Source organism: Penicillium crustosum (assembly GCF_028827405.1).
Source record: "Penicillium crustosum strain IBT 35664 chromosome Unknown utg000002l_segment0_segment0, whole genome shotgun sequence".
Classification (NCBI taxonomy): domain Eukaryota; kingdom Fungi; phylum Ascomycota; class Eurotiomycetes; order Eurotiales; family Aspergillaceae; genus Penicillium; species Penicillium crustosum.
In genome coordinates this window covers 8,355,024-8,372,876 of record NW_026623123.1, presented here as the reverse complement: position 1 = coordinate 8,372,876, position 17,853 = coordinate 8,355,024, and the positions used below count along the sequence as shown (strand labels likewise).

Genomic DNA, 17,853 nt, shown 5'->3' with positions numbered 1-17,853 from the left:
TGGGAAGGTATAAATCCCCCCTCACCTCATATTTCTCTCTTTTTCTTTCTTCCTTCTCCGCCCCTTCCATTCACTTTTCCCTTGCAGTATAGAGCACGGAACTAATATCTGCCACAAGAAGAAGTAATATACTCCCAAATCATTCTGGAATGTGAGATCAGAATAGCAGATGATGCAATACCAACATAAAAACGTCCCTTGGGCTTTTATCAATTTACGATGATTGCATAAGTATACTTCAAATATTTCTTATAGGTTGGTTTATTTTAATTCATATCTCTGTCTCCATATAACACCATGGGCCGTGACCATTTAGTTGCGAAAGCTTGGAGCAATATCACCGCCGGGACCATTCCACAAAAAGTGATTAATCCTTGAGCGATAAAGCACCAGAAATAACCTATGCATCCGAGTTAGAATGTTCCAAAAAAGCATATAAGGTGCGTCTTGTTACCTGAGGATGCAACCCAGTTACTAATGAACCAGGGCTCAATAAACGATGCGAGCTGGAAAAGTCAACTCATATACAAATGGAGCATAGGAAACTGTGGCTCACATTAAATAAAACCGAGTAGAATGAGATCACGTCCATGAGGTGCTCTGGATAAAGATCAACAATAAAGCTTGAAATTGCGGTGTTTCCAATTTGAATTCCAGCTCCGGCTGTTCCAAGCGTCGACCAGTTAGCTACTTTATGAGAGCCAGATGCGTTGAATCAACACTCACCAAGGAATAAGGCAACTTCCCCGGTCATCCAATGCCATTCTCGGTCGATAGAAACCCCCCACAAGGCATACCCTATGCCAGTCATCAATGCCGCTGCATATGACAATAACAGGCGTAGCGTAGGGTTCTTGTTGTTATTTTTCTTCGCCATCGTACCGACGATCCAATCGCTCATTCTTCCTGACACAAAGACTTCGCCAAGGATTGAGCCTAACATAAACGCAACAAAAAAGGCTCCTTGTACCTGAGTGCTGTACATGGAATAGGCATCGGGAGCCATTATCATCAATGAGTTACACCTAGTGACAGAAATCAGACAAATGTTTTTTTTTTCTCGTTGCGTATCAACACAATGGTGTATACGTACCACCAGTACTGGAGAAATACCACTGACAAACACCCAATGGAAACATTTGGGTAGGTCCACACTTGTAAGTATCGCAGCATGCCAGCCCAAAATGGTGCATGTTTGACTCCGGGTATGCGCTTAACGGTCTAATATAGAGATACACATTAGCCCAACAGCGACGTATCTAATGGAATGAAATCTCATTCTAAATCTCACCCAAATTCGGATCTCTCTAGTTCGTTTTATCTCTGCAATCTGATGGTTGGGGACGATGCTATTGTCTGCTAAACACATCGATGCCTGAGAGACCATCAAGTCGCGAGGATACAGTGTCTCCGGCAGCGTGGCGATAATCAGAACGAGTAAGATAAAATAGAGGATGGCAAGGTGGTAGCCCGCCCAAAATTGGTTTACTTCGCCAAGTAGACCTCCGACTATACAGACAGATTAGCTTCAATACTTAGGGCTTGGTTATCATCCCTCACTCAATATCCCAACTGGGGCACCTATAGTTGACCCCATGACCCAGATTCCAATTCGGAACCCACGCTCATGGCCCCAGGATATATCACCCAAGATAGCGAGGCCAACGTTCAGTCCTGGCCCTGTGCCGATGCCTTGAAAAAACCGACTTGCCATAAATCCACCTAGATTAATTGATCTGATCGAAGCGCAACCACTTGCCAATATAGCAATGCTGACGCTGATGAGGAGAACGATTCTCCGGCCGTACGAGTCGGCAAAAGGCTTAGCTAACAACATGCTGAGAGAAATTCCCAAAGAGGGCATGGCGACACTCCACGCAATGGCGGTATAGGAGACCCTAAACTGAGCTTGGAGGTCTAAAGTGACGGGGATATAGATGGTGGTTGAGTAAATCAACATAAAGCTGTAAAAGAACGCTACAATAAGGCAGCATGTTTTGGAGGTTTGACTGAAGTTCAGTGGATCGAGGGGGTCGGTTGTAGGTGTTGGCTCCAGTGGCACACCGTATGGATCAAGTCTCTCAGTAGTACCCTCCTCTACTTCCTGGGGCGTACTTTCAATGTCTTTCATCTTGGTTGCAGATGAGGGTGGCTCAGAAGTCAAGATATAGCCCTCGCCTTGCTTGATCTGCGATGATTTATATTGTTCCATTGGGGGATAGGGTGAACAGCGTCTGTCTGAAGCCAGAATATATAATATAGAAGCAATATAGAACAGGAAATGCGGAAAGGTCTAATCTTCGCTGCTTAGACTTTCAATAGTGTTGGAAAAGATATGGCTCTACGAATAAATTCAATCTACATTTGTTCTGGGTTAATGAGCCGTGAGATAAACCAAGTTAATCGGTATCAAGTATCTTGTTATCATTAAGATAGGAATGCTTTATCTGCACTCTTATGGGGCCAGAACTGAGTGTTCTTTTTCTTCTTTCATTTTTGCCCAAAGAGGGTCTATAGCCGCTTTTATCTGGGGACAGTTGCCACCTACAACTAAAGCTTTTGTTCCTGGTTACCATTACAATCTAATTCCTATCACAATATCACATTTTTCTTGTTTAGCTGTTTGATCCTAAGCTATATACAGTACCTTTTGTGGGGTTATTCATGTGCTTGTTTGAAGAGCTGCAATTTTACCTGAAGTTACCAATTTGACTTATTGGACTCCGTAACGCGCCGCAGTGAAGATATCATATGAGATCTCCGAATTCGCCCGCATGATAACAACCGCTGTTTGAGCAATACTATGCACGGGTTTTTAAGCTAACTTAATATAAGAAATTGTGCGCGGCTTATCATACCAACCCCGGGGATAAACGTTTGATGATCTATCTACCATAAGGACAGGACGGGACCGTTCTGAGAAAATCATATCTTGTAAATTTTAGCTTCACTGGCGCTATTGCAGGCCAGATGAATCAAAGAGGCCCATTCCGATACTATTTGCGGGACCGAAGGTACTGGGATGTATGTCGAAGTTAGGGTGTCAAGCGTGACCTGGATAGTTGCGTATTTGGGCACCGGAAGATGCCGTTTTAAAAGCCTCATAAATCAACTATTAAGCACCTGGTATCATTCCGCTCGTTTTTGCTCTCTTTTTAGTGATACAAACATATCCATTGGACAGTCTTATTTTCAGGTGTTGGGAATTGCAGTAGGCTTCAGCTAATTTGAAACGATCAATGTTAGTTCTCATAGGGCTACAAATAGCTATATTTCTCTCATCAAGCTCATTTCACTCTCTAGACTGGCTCCTTTTCTCTAAAACTAAAGGCCGAGTATAACCCGTTGATATAGATCTAACCTTGGAACCCGCGCCCTGCGCACGGACCACCCGATCGACCGCGGGGGAAAAAGAAATTCTTCTCCGCCACCAAGTCACAGGCCTAACCAACTCATCATGGCGCCGACGGCATGTTTCGATTGCAAAGAGGCGCGAGCCGTTATCATCCGACCTAAGAACAGGCACAAACTCTGCCGTGCCTGTTTCATCAAAGTTTTTGAAACCGAAGTACACGAAACCATCATCGGCACCAACCTCTTCTTCCCCGGCGAGCGAGTCGCGATCGGAGCCAGTGGTGGCAAAGACAGCACAGTACTAGCAGCGGTACTGAAAACCCTCAACGAGCGATACAACTACGGACTGGATCTATGTCTACTGTCCATCGACGAGGGCATCCGCGGTTATCGCGATGACAGTCTCGAGACTGTGAAGCGCAACGCTGTGCAATACGAGATGCCACTTGATATCCTAGGATACAGCGAGCTTTATGGCTGGACAATGGATCAGGTTGTGGAACAAGTGGGCAAGAAGGGAAACTGCACGTACTGTGGTGTGTTCCGGCGGCAGGCACTCGATCGAGGCGCCGCCCGCTTGGGCATCAAGCATGTTGTCACGGGCCACAATGCGGACGATGTTGCAGAGACTGTCATGATGAATCTTCTGCGTGGTGATCTTCCCCGTCTGTCGCGCGGTACTAGTATCGTCACTAGCTCCGACGCTTCGGATATCAAGCGCAGCAAGCCTCTCAAGTACGCTTATGAGAAAGAGATCGTTCTCTACGCCCACCACCGTCAGCTCGACTACTTCACTACTGAATGTATCTACTCGCCTGAGGCATTCCGCGGCAGTGCTCGTACCCTGATCAAGGATCTTGAGAAGATTCGTCCCAGTTCGATCCTCGACATTGTCAAGAGTGGCGAGGACATGGCCGCGCTTGTACCTGTGGAAGTCCGGGGCTCTGGTAAATCCCAGCAACCTGGTGCAGAAGAGGAATCGGCTGGCGGCTGTGGTAGTCAGAATGGACGAACCAGTGGAGGTGAGATGGCTGCAATGGAGAAGCAGCTCACTGAGAACGATGCGGCCGAGCCTCTCGAGACTGAAATCAAGATTTCTAACGATGCACGCGTGAAGCCGAATCGCGGCCCGACTGGTAAGGCTGTCAAGGCGCAGACTATCAAACACTGTGAGCGCTGTAACTACATTTCCAGTCAGCGGATTTGCAAAGCGTGCACACTGCTAGACGGTCTCAACCGGAACCGACCCAAGACTGCGATCGAAGTTGGGGTTGGCATGGAAGACGAGGAAAGCAGTTCAACTTTGATGAGACAGATGGAGCGTGCCCAGCTCAGCGCTACCTGAAAATTCAATCAAGAAAGCACGTATATTTAAAAGCCCAACCTCCGGCGCCAGCGTCCTCGGGGTTCTGGGGCATTTCTACCATGACCCTTTTGCTAGGCCGTCGCCTCTGCAACGCAATCACACCCAGTGCCAACATTAGGTGTCCATTCTCGGTGCCCCCAAACACTGTGCGGCAACCCATGTGGTTTGCAATGAACAAATTTTCAGACCCAAGGGTTTGAATATCAGATACCCCAATTTACGACTGGAACGTCAATACAAATGCCTGTCTATGTATCCAGCGTTAATGCATAGCACGAAGAAAATCAAAAAGAAAAACAAGCTCATGGTACTTGACAATGTTCTCTATTTTACTTTTATACATAAAGCCTGTAGTATACAAAATCCCAAAATCAACAATAACAACGCCATTCCGTGGAATACATGCTTCCCAGCAAAATCACATCTTCACAAAAAACTTCCAACCAAGCCTAGAACAATCCGCTTCTACCGTAGAATCAGAACGCAGAGAATTCCCACAATCGACATTCCACTGACAGAACAAGCCGAATCAAACAAAGCTAAGCAGTACTGAGCGAAGCAATACCAACACCTCAGCACTGCTCAACTACTCCTTCCCCTCAGCGACATGCAACTCAGGCAAATCAAACCCAACCCGTCTCGCCGTAAGACGAATCTTCTCCTCCTCATCCATACTCATACCCGGGTTATAGCGTTCAAGGAGGTCAGAGTAGACACGCTGGGCGCGGGCATATTGAGCGAACTGATCAGCTTCTTGGACGCGGATGGTTCGTTCCTCGTCTGTATTGGAGACTGAGAATGGCAGAGCATTTGATTGTGACGATGTCGCTGGTGATGAGCGGAAGATCGCGCGCAGTTGGTGGTGGAGTGGGGAGGGTGTTTTGAGGTTGCGGCGTGGGAGTTCGCGGAGGAGGGCGCGGTAAGTTGTGCGCGCTTGGTTTGTTGTGGACATTTTGAGGGGGGAGGGAGGATGTACCGGGTTGTGGTTGGTTTTATGGGTTTGGTTCGGTGGTTTTTGAGACCCTGGTGCACCGGGGAGTTCGGAGGTGAGATTGTCTTCTTTTGGAGCTGGTTGGAGGTTGAGATAGGTGGATAACTGATTCACGTGATTTGAAATGTATGCGGCGTCCACTATTTAGTACTACTAGTGTCAACGTTAGCTCGGATCTTGATAACTATTCGATATTGTTTGTTATATGACTATGGTTTTATTAGATATATGGAGAATAGAAAGAGATATATGCATAAAGATGTCAATATATACCGGGTTAGGAGACTGCTATCTGCAAGACAGTCAATAACCATCACTACCTATTTCAGCACGCATATGTACAAAATGTCGTAACGGAGCTATTTTTTTTTAAGATGCATCACCGTTACAAGCGTCATATCGACCCCCGCGGGGGAACCGGGTTCATAACGAAAAACAGGCAAAAGACAACAACAGTATTTATCAATCATATAGGGGCATGGCGACATGAGTAAGGAAGAGTAGAGGAGGGGAGGGGAAGGTATGAAGGGTAGGGTAGGGATGGTAAGTATGAAGGGAGGAAGAAAGATAGTAGATAAGATGGTTGTGTAGGAGAGAAGCCTCAATTCGTGTTGAGGCTGATGGAGATGAGTGTCCGGGGTTGTCGGAGGGACGGTCAAAGAAGCGACTTTAAGAGCGCAACCAGCCGAACTTCCTTCGTCCCTCAGCTCCCGTGGACGGTTCGACGTGCAAGCTACGAGCATACAAGTCCTAGATAAAGTTAGTGAGAAGAAACAATGATTCACGACAATATTAAAGATCTTACCTCTTCGTCTCCAGAGAGCTTCGAGTCCAGGATCAGTCGCTCGATATCGTCGAATTTTTGGGCCTGTGGATGAGGGCTCTTTTGGCTTCGCTGAATTCCGAGAACAACCTCACCCATGACCTCGAATTTCTTCCAGTTGATGCGAGATTTGTTCTCGCCGACAAATGTCTTGTTGCCTTCTTCGGCAGAGACAAGGTCGCGACGGTGGAGAGGTAGGAAGGGGATTCGCTCTGAGAAGGAATTCTCCCAGGCAAGGCGGTAGGCAAAGTGACTTCGTTGGGTGCTCATGAGGATAACCAAACGCATGAACTCTTTCTGAGCTGGGATGGGGATCAGGTCTCGAGTTTGTGTGAGGCGGTGGACAGGGGTGCCGTTGATGGCAGCGATTACAGCACCCAAGGAGTTGTAGTTGTTTTGGCGTCGGAGTTTCTGAGGAGTGTTAATTGCTGCTGACCTTTTAGTAGCTGGATTGAGAAAACTTACCACTGCAATGTTCATAAACTTCTCCAGCGCCTGCGCTCTATGCTTAGGCTTATCACGCAAGAGAATCAGGCTGGCCACGAAGAAGGCCAGATGATTGAATTGCTTGATCATCCGATTGACATTCGTCAAGCTTTTGATCTTATCCTTGTCCATGCCCGAGATGCTGACATGACGCACAAGATCACGCGGCCGGAATGAGTTGTACATGACCCAGTCAACCCGCGTCAGCTCTCGTGCGAACTCCTCTTCTGGGGTATCCATGAAAATCCGCCACTGGAGTTTGCCAAGTAAAGTCTTATGTGTTAACTCAAGACGCAAAGCCTCTTTTTGGGCTGCGTCAAGGCTCAACAATGTGAATGACTGGCTGGTAATGCCGTTCGATTTGTCGGGATTCGAGGAGACTGAAAGAGTGCCTGAGAGTCGTGATGTTGAGTCATGCGGCCCACTACTGAGATCCAGCGCACTCATACTGTAGATAGGGTCTTGTTCTTCCTCGGTGTCGTAAGTGTTAGTGCCAGGGGTAGAGCCAGTGGGAACCGCGGCTGGAGAACTTCGGCCGGAGTTGTCGAAGAATGTCTCAACCAGTTCGGACTCCTCGAGATCACTATCACCCCCATATGCCCAGCCAATATCATCGTCTTCTGCATTTGAGTCTAATTGCGACCCGATCTCCTTGGCAGCAAACATGTAGAAATGGCTCTTTTCGAGTACAGCGACAAATTCAAGGATCCGTTTGCGAAGGTTGGGGTGAGCGAAATCTCCAGGGTAGTCCGACGCCCATTGCGCCATGACATCAAGTAATCGCAACTGATCCGCCATGCGGGCTAGCTGATCCTCGTTACCCATCTCATTTCGTTCAAATCGGCTTATCAAGGCACTCAGGAGAGTTGCGGGAGCGGCAAACTTTCGGTACAGGCATAAGAATGTAGAACGGAACTTTTGGTCTTGTTTCGACAGCGGCAAGGAAATCAAACGATCGACTAGCTCATCGAACGATAGACCTGTCTCTGCACTCGAGTTGCTCTCGCTGCTCGGCTTTGGCCGGACAACTGCGCCAGGGCTCGTGGGCCGGCTCTGTTCATCGTCTGCCTCGTCGTCCATATTTAAGAAACTGTTGAAAGCGTCTGATCCTCCACTGTGCCGCCAGGCGTTGTGCAATCGTTGCTGACGGTTATCGTGATTGGGAGAGTTTAGTTCTTGTGCCGGCGGTTTGTGGGTATTTAAACGCGCTCCGGATGGCGGAGTTTGCGGTCGCACCGGTTGCGAGTTACTGCGGGCATAACGGTGGGAATTGGACGTATGCTGCAAGTTGTTTCCATCAGTTGGGAGACGGTCCTCAGCATCCCCGTCGATACATTGATCTGAGGCCGTTTGTGGGCCGCCGGCGGCTGTGAACACGGCTGAGGGGTTTTCGGAGTTGGCACGGGTATGGTGCCAATCGTGGGCAGATTTGATTTTCGCCGGTGAAGCCAGAGGAATATTAGGATTATCGGAGAGATCTAATAAAGAAGAGGGGTTAGAAGGGGAAAAGCAAAAAAAGACGAGTTCTACGGGGAATGACAAAGTAGCGAACGCTCCTACCGCGACCCACCTTGGCCCGCTTCCGCTTGGGGGGGGTCAAGGCACATTTCAACTCCGATGGCTTGGTATCCGAGGACAGAAAAGGGAATGGAAATATTTGCTTACCTTCTCGAGTAGAAATCACAGCCCCCAAAACCAACGCTATACACATCCGTTGAGATCGAGGCGACGAAAACGATGTTCGATAGATCTCGTATCGATCATGGATCGCATCCACTTCAGTGTCTTCTAAAGGTTCAGGGTTGACATCGCATTTGCAGGCAACCTGCAGGAAAGGAAGATCCGACGCAGCCAATGAGTCTAAATTCCGGGGAAAGTCAGCCCCCCCATACCAGGTACATCCCGTGGGTGAACCTACCAATAAGATTTGTTGTTAAAGAGAGTCGATCCGGTTTGGTGGCATCATGTAAAACCAGAACTCCATCAATCACCGGCGTGGATTTGTCGCGCCCTGTACGCGGCCAGATAATCTTCTTGTCCTGGTCGAACTGAACCTCGTTTAGGTCGACTTCCATCAGATGCACAATATAGACCGATCCGTTCAATGACATCTTCTTCTTGTTCATAGGGGAGGCAGGCGGGTTCTTCATATCGAGGGCACATTTGACAAAGCTGGACTTGCCGGCATTTTCTTCGCCGGCCACTGCAATGGTCACTTCGGGGAAGATGGTCTTGGTGGATTCCTGTAGAAGAGGGAAAAAGGAGGCGTCAGCAATTGAAGCTCTCTGTACACCGTAGCCATGAAGGATCCATCGCTCTGTATCAATTCAAGACGTACCCCTTCCTGCTGACTGAATCGTGTTCGCTTGATCGCCTCGCCCGTAATTGGCGTCCCCTCATCCTCCTCCAGCAATGTGTGTTCTGCCTGCTTCCGCGCCACATCGAGTTTATAAAGACCCCCCGCCGGGGCTGAAGCGGTTCGACCTCCCATGCCTGGTCGTTGTGAAGCTGTAGCAGTCATTGTTTGAGCTTTATCGCTGTGAGCTCTCTCTCGGCGAGATTGCTGCGAGATCATGACGGAAGCGGTCGGCGGTTGCTTAGGCCACGGAATGGCCCGGTGTGACAGCGCTCTGATTACTGTGTAGGTTCAGAGAACGAGCACTGCAGCGCATCCATTGTTGGAACAGATCAAGTTCGGTAGAGCAGCGAGGTAGCCATCCAAAATGTGTTATCAAAATTGCCGCGGAGTTGACATGAAAACTACCCTAATTAGCCGGAGCTGCGTCGGATATCTTTTTCTTGGCGCAACGAGGAAGAGAAATGATAAAGCAAACAGAAAATATGGACAGATCACAAGGATTGGAGAATATATTGGGGCATATAAATTTGATTTAAGATCATCTTTTTTGTTTTAGGAGATTCTCGCGTTTCATTGGAAGCCTAAAAGATCATCGTGTTTGTGAAAGCGGCTCAGCTGAACTCGACACATGGTAATATCCCAAGGTCTCAAAATGAGTGGCCACTAGGACCGAGGCTGGGTCTAAGACGATTTCGCTTAGTCGATAGGTCTACAGTGTTGCATTATGTCCTACCAAGTTGGTATTTGTTGCTTGACTGGAGCTGCAGTAGTAGCTGCCTTGACTCTGCCGTGTCATCTCAGAGCTGTTTATCTTTGCAGTACAAGGTACGGAGTACGGAGTACCTACTATGTAAGTATGTAGGTACTATACAGGGTACTCTACCCTCATCTTTGATGTCTCGTGCTCCATGTGACTAGTCAGAAACATGCAGATTCCGAGTTTTCAGTACTTTGGTACTTTTTTCCGCCGAAATTTTGGTCTTCGGAGTTCTGGGCCGTTAGCATATGCTCCGCTTTCTTGGGGGCGCTAAAAGCGCCGCTAATCTCACGCTATGGAGGGCTTTGGCTGGCCTGTGGCTCGCATGATAACGTACGCTGGATTCGCATGTGCGATATTGCACTTGATGGGCCTGAACACCCTAGGGTGCTCATCGCTTTGATCTACCCATAGACTAGCAGATGCGCTTGTCAAACCTAGGAACCGAGGGTAGCATGGAATAACGAATCGTATATAAGACTAAGGAGTTCGTATTCATGAGTTGCATGAGGCTGAATATGACTGAAGCTGTCAAATCTGACAGCTACTCTATTGGAACAGCCAACGTAGATCAAAAAGCCCCACCATCTCGTAGCATCTGCATGTCTCACTTATTCAAACTCAGGATATAAATGTGGTGCAATCAAGGTATATGTGCCGATCGTCCAACTGGCATGTTGCTTTTTCACCAGAAAATATAGATGACTCAGGCTGAGTCTGAGTTGCTCTTCTTGACAAGCGCCATAAACCGCATGAACGCCTCGGCGGCCTGGCCAGTCTCCGTCCCTTCCTCACAATCCTGCCTTAGCTTGCGGACTCTGCCCAGGCCACGGTTGAAGCCTTTCTCGGACGTCCATGGGCCACGACTACGAGGGGCAAACCCTCCACGGCCTCGGCCGCGGCCACGCCCACGTCCACGAGCAGGGGCTGTGTATGATTCCTCCCATTCTTCTTCCAGTGTTGACTGGAACATATCTTGTAGCTGACTGCGAAGTTCGGGGTGCTGGGTCAGAAGCTCTTTCATCTCCGCTGACGCCGCCACTGCTGCGGGGGTCATCACGGGAGCGCTGGTGCCAGTTGGCTCTGCAGCTTCGGGGCCGTTGATATCGTTCTTGGGTGTGGGATCGACATCGGGCGCTGGAGTGTTACTCAGTTCCTCATTCGATGGTGGCTTCGGAGCGCAATATATCTTATGTGACTGGGTGCATGCAAGTGAGCAACTATATCGATAACTCTTAGCAACTGGTCCACATACGGATAGGGATGGAATCTTAATCATGTCAGTACCTCATCAGTCCGCATGTGGGACAGCGATATTTTGAGGGCTCTAAAGAGCAAACCTCACAGGAACCAGGCATTGTGTCGATTTCCCAATGAATCCATCAGCTGCACAGTGATCAAACTTGCTCCCTCATTTTTCACTGGTCCACGTCCTGCTCGAGAATGATGCAGGATAAGGCCAAGCTACCCGATTTGCATGATTTGCACGATTTGCACAAAAATCAAAGAAGCTCGGGTCATCTTTCATGCCTCAGGCATCAACTATATGCAGGCACACGCATCACGAGAAACTTATAAATAGGTGATGTGCTATATATTTAGATCCGAAGGCTACACAATATATGCGGAACGCGCAAAGGGAATGTCGGATTTTCCCCCGAGACCTGGTTGGAGCCTGATCATCCACATCCAACCTTGGAAAATCTAACCCCTGTCTAGTGTGACAAAACAAAGCCAGAATGCACGCGATACATCAAGAGCCGGCCACGTTTGCATGGGGCATGCAGGGGATCGTGTCTTCACCCACCACTCGGGGAGACAAAGCATGAAATTCATAATGGCCACGACATCACTTGTGGGGGTACCAACCCAACAATACTGGGTGGATCCCGGTCTCACTTTATTCGATGCCAATCCCGCCTGCGAATGCAGTTTGTTGCAAATTGCTAGTTACCTTTCAGCTGATGTGTCCGCCGGTTGATTTATGACTTGTTGAGATCATGTTGGTACCCATCTGCAAGATACTACGGCACTCTGTCCGATTTGTTGTGAGCATTCCTAGTTGCTGGATGCCACTCACCCTGCAGATATGAACGTGTGATACCTGCACTATGCTGCTACTGATTCTTAATCTAATACGGCAGGGGATTTGTCCAGGTACATGGTTTCTCTCACCACCCTCTTGAAGACATCACAGCCTACTAGATCCACCCACCTCATCAGTGAAGTGTTGACGGCTCCACGTATTATATTCCGTCTGTTATCCCACGGCTGCAAGTACTATGCAGGCACCACCGCAACTTATGTTGGATAAAGCGGTTGCTTCGCTCGGATCAGCATTTCTTTCAAAGCCGAATCATGATTGCAATCACAAAGTTGGCGCGTACTGCCGCTGTCTGGTCACCGGGTCTATCGGGTGTGACGTGGCCGGAAAGCGGACCTATGCATAAAAAGTACATCTATCAACTATGGAAAAGAGAACTCCCAGGGCATGATTGATTTACTGAAGAGCACTTGTTATATTGGTAGCTATTCTTGACGGGCTCATCCTTGTGTTTGTGAAATGCGAGAGAGGTTTTATACAACATCGCACAATGTGGCTTTGTCCCAGCCAGTTTCTCTTTGGGGTTGAGCTCAATCATTGCATAGCTCGATGCTTCAACTGTTGTTTTATGATACCGTCGAGTTTCCTTTTTTTAAATAGGGCCGCATCACATCCACTATACCAGACGACTTTCACTCCGTATGACTACTTATGGCAGTCTGCGGGATTAAGTTCATACTTCAGTGTCCATCGGTCATGAGACTTTATTATTTCCAGGTTCTCAAAAGGTACCCTCTACTACGAGGCTAAGATAGGGAAGAAGCTTACCTACGTCCCTAAAGACTGATTGCGATGAAGGTTGCATACGATGGTACTCTATCTGAGTATAGAACGAATCACAACATTTCATTTCGATATCCATGGATATGATCTGGGATGGCAATTGACCATGAACTACTGGTTTCTCAACCTCCGACAGTCGGCACATCCATAGTTGTAATTGTGCAAAACATCTCCTCTCATTGGCCGAAAAACTGTCTTCATTTGTCATCCGGCTATGATTTAAGATCACGTGTAATCAAATTGCGTCAGAGCGGCAGCCGAATAGACCCTTGAGTGTTTTTTCTACCATTCACCTGTTACCAACTATCTTTACACATTATATTCTATAACATAATGTCTTTAAGCACTCCATCCACAACAATGTTCCGCCGCGCTCTACTAAGCAGCCGTTTGGCCACTCCCGTCGAGTGCTCTGCCCGAACAATCAGACCGGTATTCGCACGCTACAGATATGTCTCCAGCGCAGCTCGACTCCCAACCATCACAGCATCAGAGACCCGTCGCCGACCAACAGTGCGACCACACCAGCAGCCCGCCGCACAGGGTGGAGTGAACGGTGTTTCACCAACCAGCAAGCGCACCATCTTCATCCAGACCGAGAACACCCCCAACCCCGACGTAAGTTCCAGAGCTCAATTATATGGTCTTGACAAAAGAACCCGAACTTACCTTTCATGTTTGATAATCTAGGCCTTGAAGTTCATCCCTAACCACCGCGTCCTCCCAGAGGACTTCCCTAGCACATTCCTCGAGTACATGTCACCACGATCAACCCTTGCGCCACCACACCCATCCCCACTCGCGGCGAAACTGCTCGATGTCGAAGGTGTCACATCCGTCTTCTACGGCACAGACTTCATCACAGTGACGAAAGGCAGCGACGCCAACTGGGCGCACATCAAGCCGGAAGTCTTCAGCATCATCACGCAAGCTGTCACATCTGGCGAGACCATCGTGACGACAGTCGAGGGTGCCATTGACGGCGAACAGGAGAGTGGAGAGGACTCGCTCTCTTATAACGAAGATGACGACGAGGTTGTCGGCATGATCAAGGAATTGCTCGAGACTCGCATCCGCCCTGCTATCCAAGAAGATGGTGGTGATATCGAATTGAAAGGCTTTGAGAATGGTATTGTTATGCTGAAGCTGCGTGGTGCTTGTCGCACTTGCGATTCCAGCACTGTTACGCTGAAGAATGGTATTGAGTCTATGCTTATGCACTATGTATGTCCTTCTCCGCTTTCCAATTTGGGGTTGATATAAGGGCTGTTTACTAACTTCGCTTCTTAGATTGAGGAGGTCAAGGGTGTTGAGCAGGTTATGGATGAGGAGGAGATTATTTCCATGCACGAGTTCTCCAAGTTTGAGGAGAAGCTGCGCCAGCAGAAGGGTGCTGCTGCTACGGCTAGCGCGCCTTTGGACAGTGCGCCGTAAAATAGATCATGCGGGAGCATATACCTTGTACATTAGTTTGTGAAAATGGAGATGAATTCTATGTAATTGGATTGCATTGCTTACAACTTACAGAAATCGTTCTCATACTTCACTCTTTGGTTGTCTCTAGGCCCGTCTTTTCATAACTCTTTCGTAAAGGTACTCCGGCTCTGTTCCAAGGCTGGTTGTCCTCAGTCTTGCATCCATTCCGACTCTAATACCTGTTGATCCATCACTCTTTTATTTTGCCGATAGATCAACATCGACCGAAGCATCATCTCAAACGTCCTCCTTTCTTTATCCGTCATAGTCTCTAAGCCCGCCTCAGCCCATGGCTCTTGTATAGAGTATTCAAGCCTCTGACCAAAGGCCCTGCGCCCAGACATCCCTGGCTTCAGAATCAATTCACCCTCTTCATCGAACCAATCCAGTCTTCTGCTCTATTTTGTCCACCATTCCGGAGGTAAGATGCCAAGTACCTCGACTTGCTCTGCGGTAACTCGGTCTGCAGTTTTAAAGAACGCTTCAAACAATGGGCGGTAGCCAGCAATCTCGCAGATGGTACAGGCAAGTTTCCAGATGTCCGCCGCAAAGGGGAGCGGCTGGTCCGAGAATCTGGCTTCGGGTGGTTGGAGGAGAGGAAGGGTCTTGGAGGAGAGTTTCGGTGATATATGTGGATTGAAAGATTCTCCGAAATCATTAAGGATGATCCTTTCCTCGCCAAGTTCAATATCCTCGCTGCAGACACCTAACCAACCGGGAATGAATACTTGCCCGGGTACACCATTCGTCGATGGCTTTCCATCAAGCCGAACAATGGTCTCTGCTTCTGGCTTTCCGAATTTTTCGTACAGCTTTAATGTGGAGAGACGGTCTATTGCTTCAGGAAACCGGAGTAAAACATTGCCTAAATGAAGGTCTAGTAAATGGTGTCAGCCAGGCAGCCATTTAAACTCATTTATCAACATTACATACCGCCATGTACAATGTATTCACTATGAAGGAATGCGACTCCATGAATAAGCTGAGCGATAATCGACCGCGCGACCTTGGGTCGGAAAAGCCCGAAGGTTGAAGCCTCTTTGGCATCAAACAAGCTCATGCGTGCAGGCGGAGTGATGATACACTTGTGCTTGTCATTAGGGCCGTCAACCCAAATATTGGGCCTTTTGTAGGTCACGGGCTAACCATACGGTCGAGTATCCTCCATAGCTAAAGCTTATCAATCACTTGCTAGCTGGCATTATCTAACTCATCCCGGACTTGTAGAGGATGATATCCTCCAGGTTGGTACCTGTCTAAGTCTTCGACGTCTTCGATCGGTGTATACTGGGACATGCCAGGTCTCCTATTTGGTGCAGAAGATTTGTTGGAGCGAGCTGTATACCGGTGTACATTATCTTTCGTCCGGGTACTGAATGTGCACAGACATTGTCTTTCGGGCATGGAATTGAGTCGATAGGAAACCGCATGTCTGTCTAGAGAATCGCCACGAGTCTAGGTGAGTGTGGATTAACATTTGCAGAAACAGCATCCAGTATCCAGCATAATGACCCGTGGACAACAGATACGCTTAGATAACCCCAGAGGCTAGACCTCGGGAGGTCTGATAGATTAGGTTTAGTTAGGTCGGGGGGCCTGTGGAAGGTTTGCATTGCACACCCCTTGGCTTTTTGAGCAACCAATTAGCGAGTCCTCATTTCAAGCTCCACCACTTGACCCTTTCACTTTGCTCTGCATGTTAGTGGAAATGACTGGTTGTCCACGAAGACATTTATTTGGGTGTGACGACATACTACATATGGCGTACATATCCACGTATTATACAAGTCTAAGATACATGGTACTGTATCCATTAATCATCCTAAAGAGTTATGTAGTACTGTCCTAGCTTGGCGTGTCTTGGCTTTAGGGTTTGAGAAACAATCAGTGAGCGTATATTGTATATCGTAAGTGATGACACTAATTTCTGGAAGTGCTATATATCTATTAGTGGTGAATGCTGTGGACATATTCTTTTAAATTGTTGGGTATAGCTGTATAGCTCCTCAAACTGCGGGGTAACATGTAACTCCAGGAAAAGAAAGGAAAGGAAAGGAAAGGACAAGAACATCACGATAGGGCGAAGTTTCCCAACTAGACCCCATAACGGTACCTAATAACAACCCTGGAATGGCGTACATTAGCAAACAAGTAAAATGAGCCATACTTCAACGGTTGGATGTTGGAACAGGTTGTGCCAGGGAATAAAGCCGGTCGGAGAGCCCGGGGCACGCCATGATTCGTCGGAAAGAATAGCAGTTGCAGATGAACCTTGGAAATCGATCCTTTGAGTTCCCTGTTGACAGTACTTTATATATCTATCCATGGATGTAGATATTGTTTTCGATTATATTGCACAAGGGGTGAAATCATCCACTGAGGGGTTGAGAGGCAAAAGAGTCACGTTGACAATACTATTTATTGTACTACATGACTATGTGCCACAGAGCTGTTCAACGGTCTAGGCGCATAGACCGAGGATATAGAGAGATGGGTGGGTTATGGCTTGGAATGTGAAGATATCCCCGCAAAAAGAGGGGTTAAAGTGGAAGCTCATTTTATATTAAGGGTTATGAAGTGTCAGAAAGTGCATATCAATCCGGGGTAAAACAAAAAGGGAACAGTCTGGGCTTATTTGCCCCGCAAGTGTGCGACCCGAGGGCCGTGCGAGGGTTTTTCTTTTATTACAGTACTAGATGTAGATATAGATACTATTATATTATATATATTATATACCTTAGTATATTGTAATGTTTTACCTAGTTATAAGATGTACTTGGAAATGAGTGCCCACAACCCCAGATGATCGGCCTATTTTTCCAAGGGACCCGCCTGTTCTGGATGGGGGTCTACGCCACTTTCCCCTAATATGGAGAGCTCCGTCTTCCTCTTCTCATTTATTTCATCTATATTTATAGTGTAATCAGAATCCATGAATGTATTCTGTATAATTTTTATGTCTTCAAAAAAAGAACCCACTAAAAAGAAAACCCTGTAAGCCCACTGAAAACCACTAAAATCCCCCTAAAAAGGACTAAAAAGGACTAAAAAATCGAAGATCAAACCATAGTGGTCCGTGTCCTCCGGGGCAACGTTGCCAGATCCGTAACAGAAGTTACCCCAGGCTCTTTGCGTTCCCCTCATCTTTTACATTCTTCCCCCTCCCTCCCCGTCACTTCCCACTCTCATCATCATCAACGCTCTTCTTCGATCGCAAGATGCGCCATCCTTAAGGAGTTCAGCCTAGTTCTGGCTCGCTCAACGTCATCTGTGCTCACAGCTTCGATCGTGCAAACTCTCCGAGCGCATTCCCCGTCTCCTAATAGACCGATCATCGAACATTCAGATTCAGCA

The 17,853-nt window shown here is 47.8% G+C and overlaps 7 protein-coding genes across 7 annotated transcripts; 2 read left to right on the top strand and 5 right to left on the bottom strand.

Moving 5' to 3' along the window:
- Nucleotides 1-1,549: 1,549 nt before the first annotated feature.
- On the bottom strand, nt 1,550-2,212 carry N7487_006686 (uncharacterized protein; the record flags this gene model as incomplete). The annotated part of the gene is made up of 1 exon (XM_056874433.1): nt 1,550-2,212. The coding sequence occupies one exon, from the start codon at nt 2,210-2,212 to the stop codon at nt 1,550-1,552; it is 663 nt and encodes a 220-aa protein (XP_056732153.1).
- Nucleotides 2,213-3,457: 1,245 nt separating this feature from the next.
- N7487_006685 (putative PP-loop ATPase superfamily protein) lies at nt 3,458-4,699 on the top strand (the record flags this gene model as incomplete). Its single annotated transcript, XM_056874432.1, has 1 exon — nt 3,458-4,699. The coding sequence occupies one exon, from the start codon at nt 3,458-3,460 to the stop codon at nt 4,697-4,699; it is 1,242 nt and encodes a 413-aa protein (XP_056732152.1).
- A 607-nt stretch (nt 4,700-5,306) lies between these two features.
- N7487_006684 (LYR motif-containing protein) lies at nt 5,307-5,672 on the bottom strand (the record flags this gene model as incomplete). The annotated part of the gene is made up of 1 exon (XM_056874431.1): nt 5,307-5,672. One exon carries the CDS (start codon nt 5,670-5,672, stop codon nt 5,307-5,309), a length of 366 nt encoding a protein of 121 aa, XP_056732151.1.
- Nucleotides 5,673-6,380: 708 nt separating this feature from the next.
- N7487_006683 (putative Ras guanyl-nucleotide exchange factor RasGEF) lies at nt 6,381-9,595 on the bottom strand (the record flags this gene model as incomplete). Its single annotated transcript, XM_056874430.1, has 6 exons — nt 6,381-6,461; nt 6,517-6,945; nt 7,000-8,498; nt 8,686-8,880; nt 8,939-9,305; nt 9,359-9,595. 6 exons carry the CDS (start codon nt 9,593-9,595, stop codon nt 6,381-6,383), a joined length of 2,808 nt encoding a protein of 935 aa, XP_056732150.1.
- Nucleotides 9,596-10,842: 1,247 nt separating this feature from the next.
- On the bottom strand, nt 10,843-11,494 carry N7487_006682 (zinc finger HIT domain-containing protein; the record flags this gene model as incomplete). The annotated part of the gene is made up of 2 exons (XM_056874429.1): nt 10,843-11,356; nt 11,424-11,494. 2 exons carry the CDS (start codon nt 11,492-11,494, stop codon nt 10,843-10,845), a joined length of 585 nt encoding a protein of 194 aa, XP_056732149.1.
- A 1,850-nt stretch (nt 11,495-13,344) lies between these two features.
- N7487_006681 (NifU family protein) lies at nt 13,345-14,486 on the top strand. The gene is made up of 3 exons (XM_056874428.1): nt 13,345-13,641; nt 13,714-14,247; nt 14,314-14,486. The coding sequence occupies exons 1-3, from the start codon at nt 13,357-13,359 to the stop codon at nt 14,455-14,457; spliced, it is 963 nt and encodes a 320-aa protein (XP_056732148.1). The 5' UTR covers nt 13,345-13,356; the 3' UTR covers nt 14,458-14,486.
- A 162-nt stretch (nt 14,487-14,648) lies between these two features.
- N7487_006680 (uncharacterized protein) lies at nt 14,649-15,667 on the bottom strand (the record flags this gene model as incomplete). The annotated part of the gene is made up of 4 exons (XM_056874427.1): nt 14,649-14,897; nt 14,937-15,364; nt 15,433-15,623; nt 15,651-15,667. 4 exons carry the CDS (start codon nt 15,665-15,667, stop codon nt 14,649-14,651), a joined length of 885 nt encoding a protein of 294 aa, XP_056732147.1.
- Nucleotides 15,668-17,853: the final 2,186 nt, after the last annotated feature.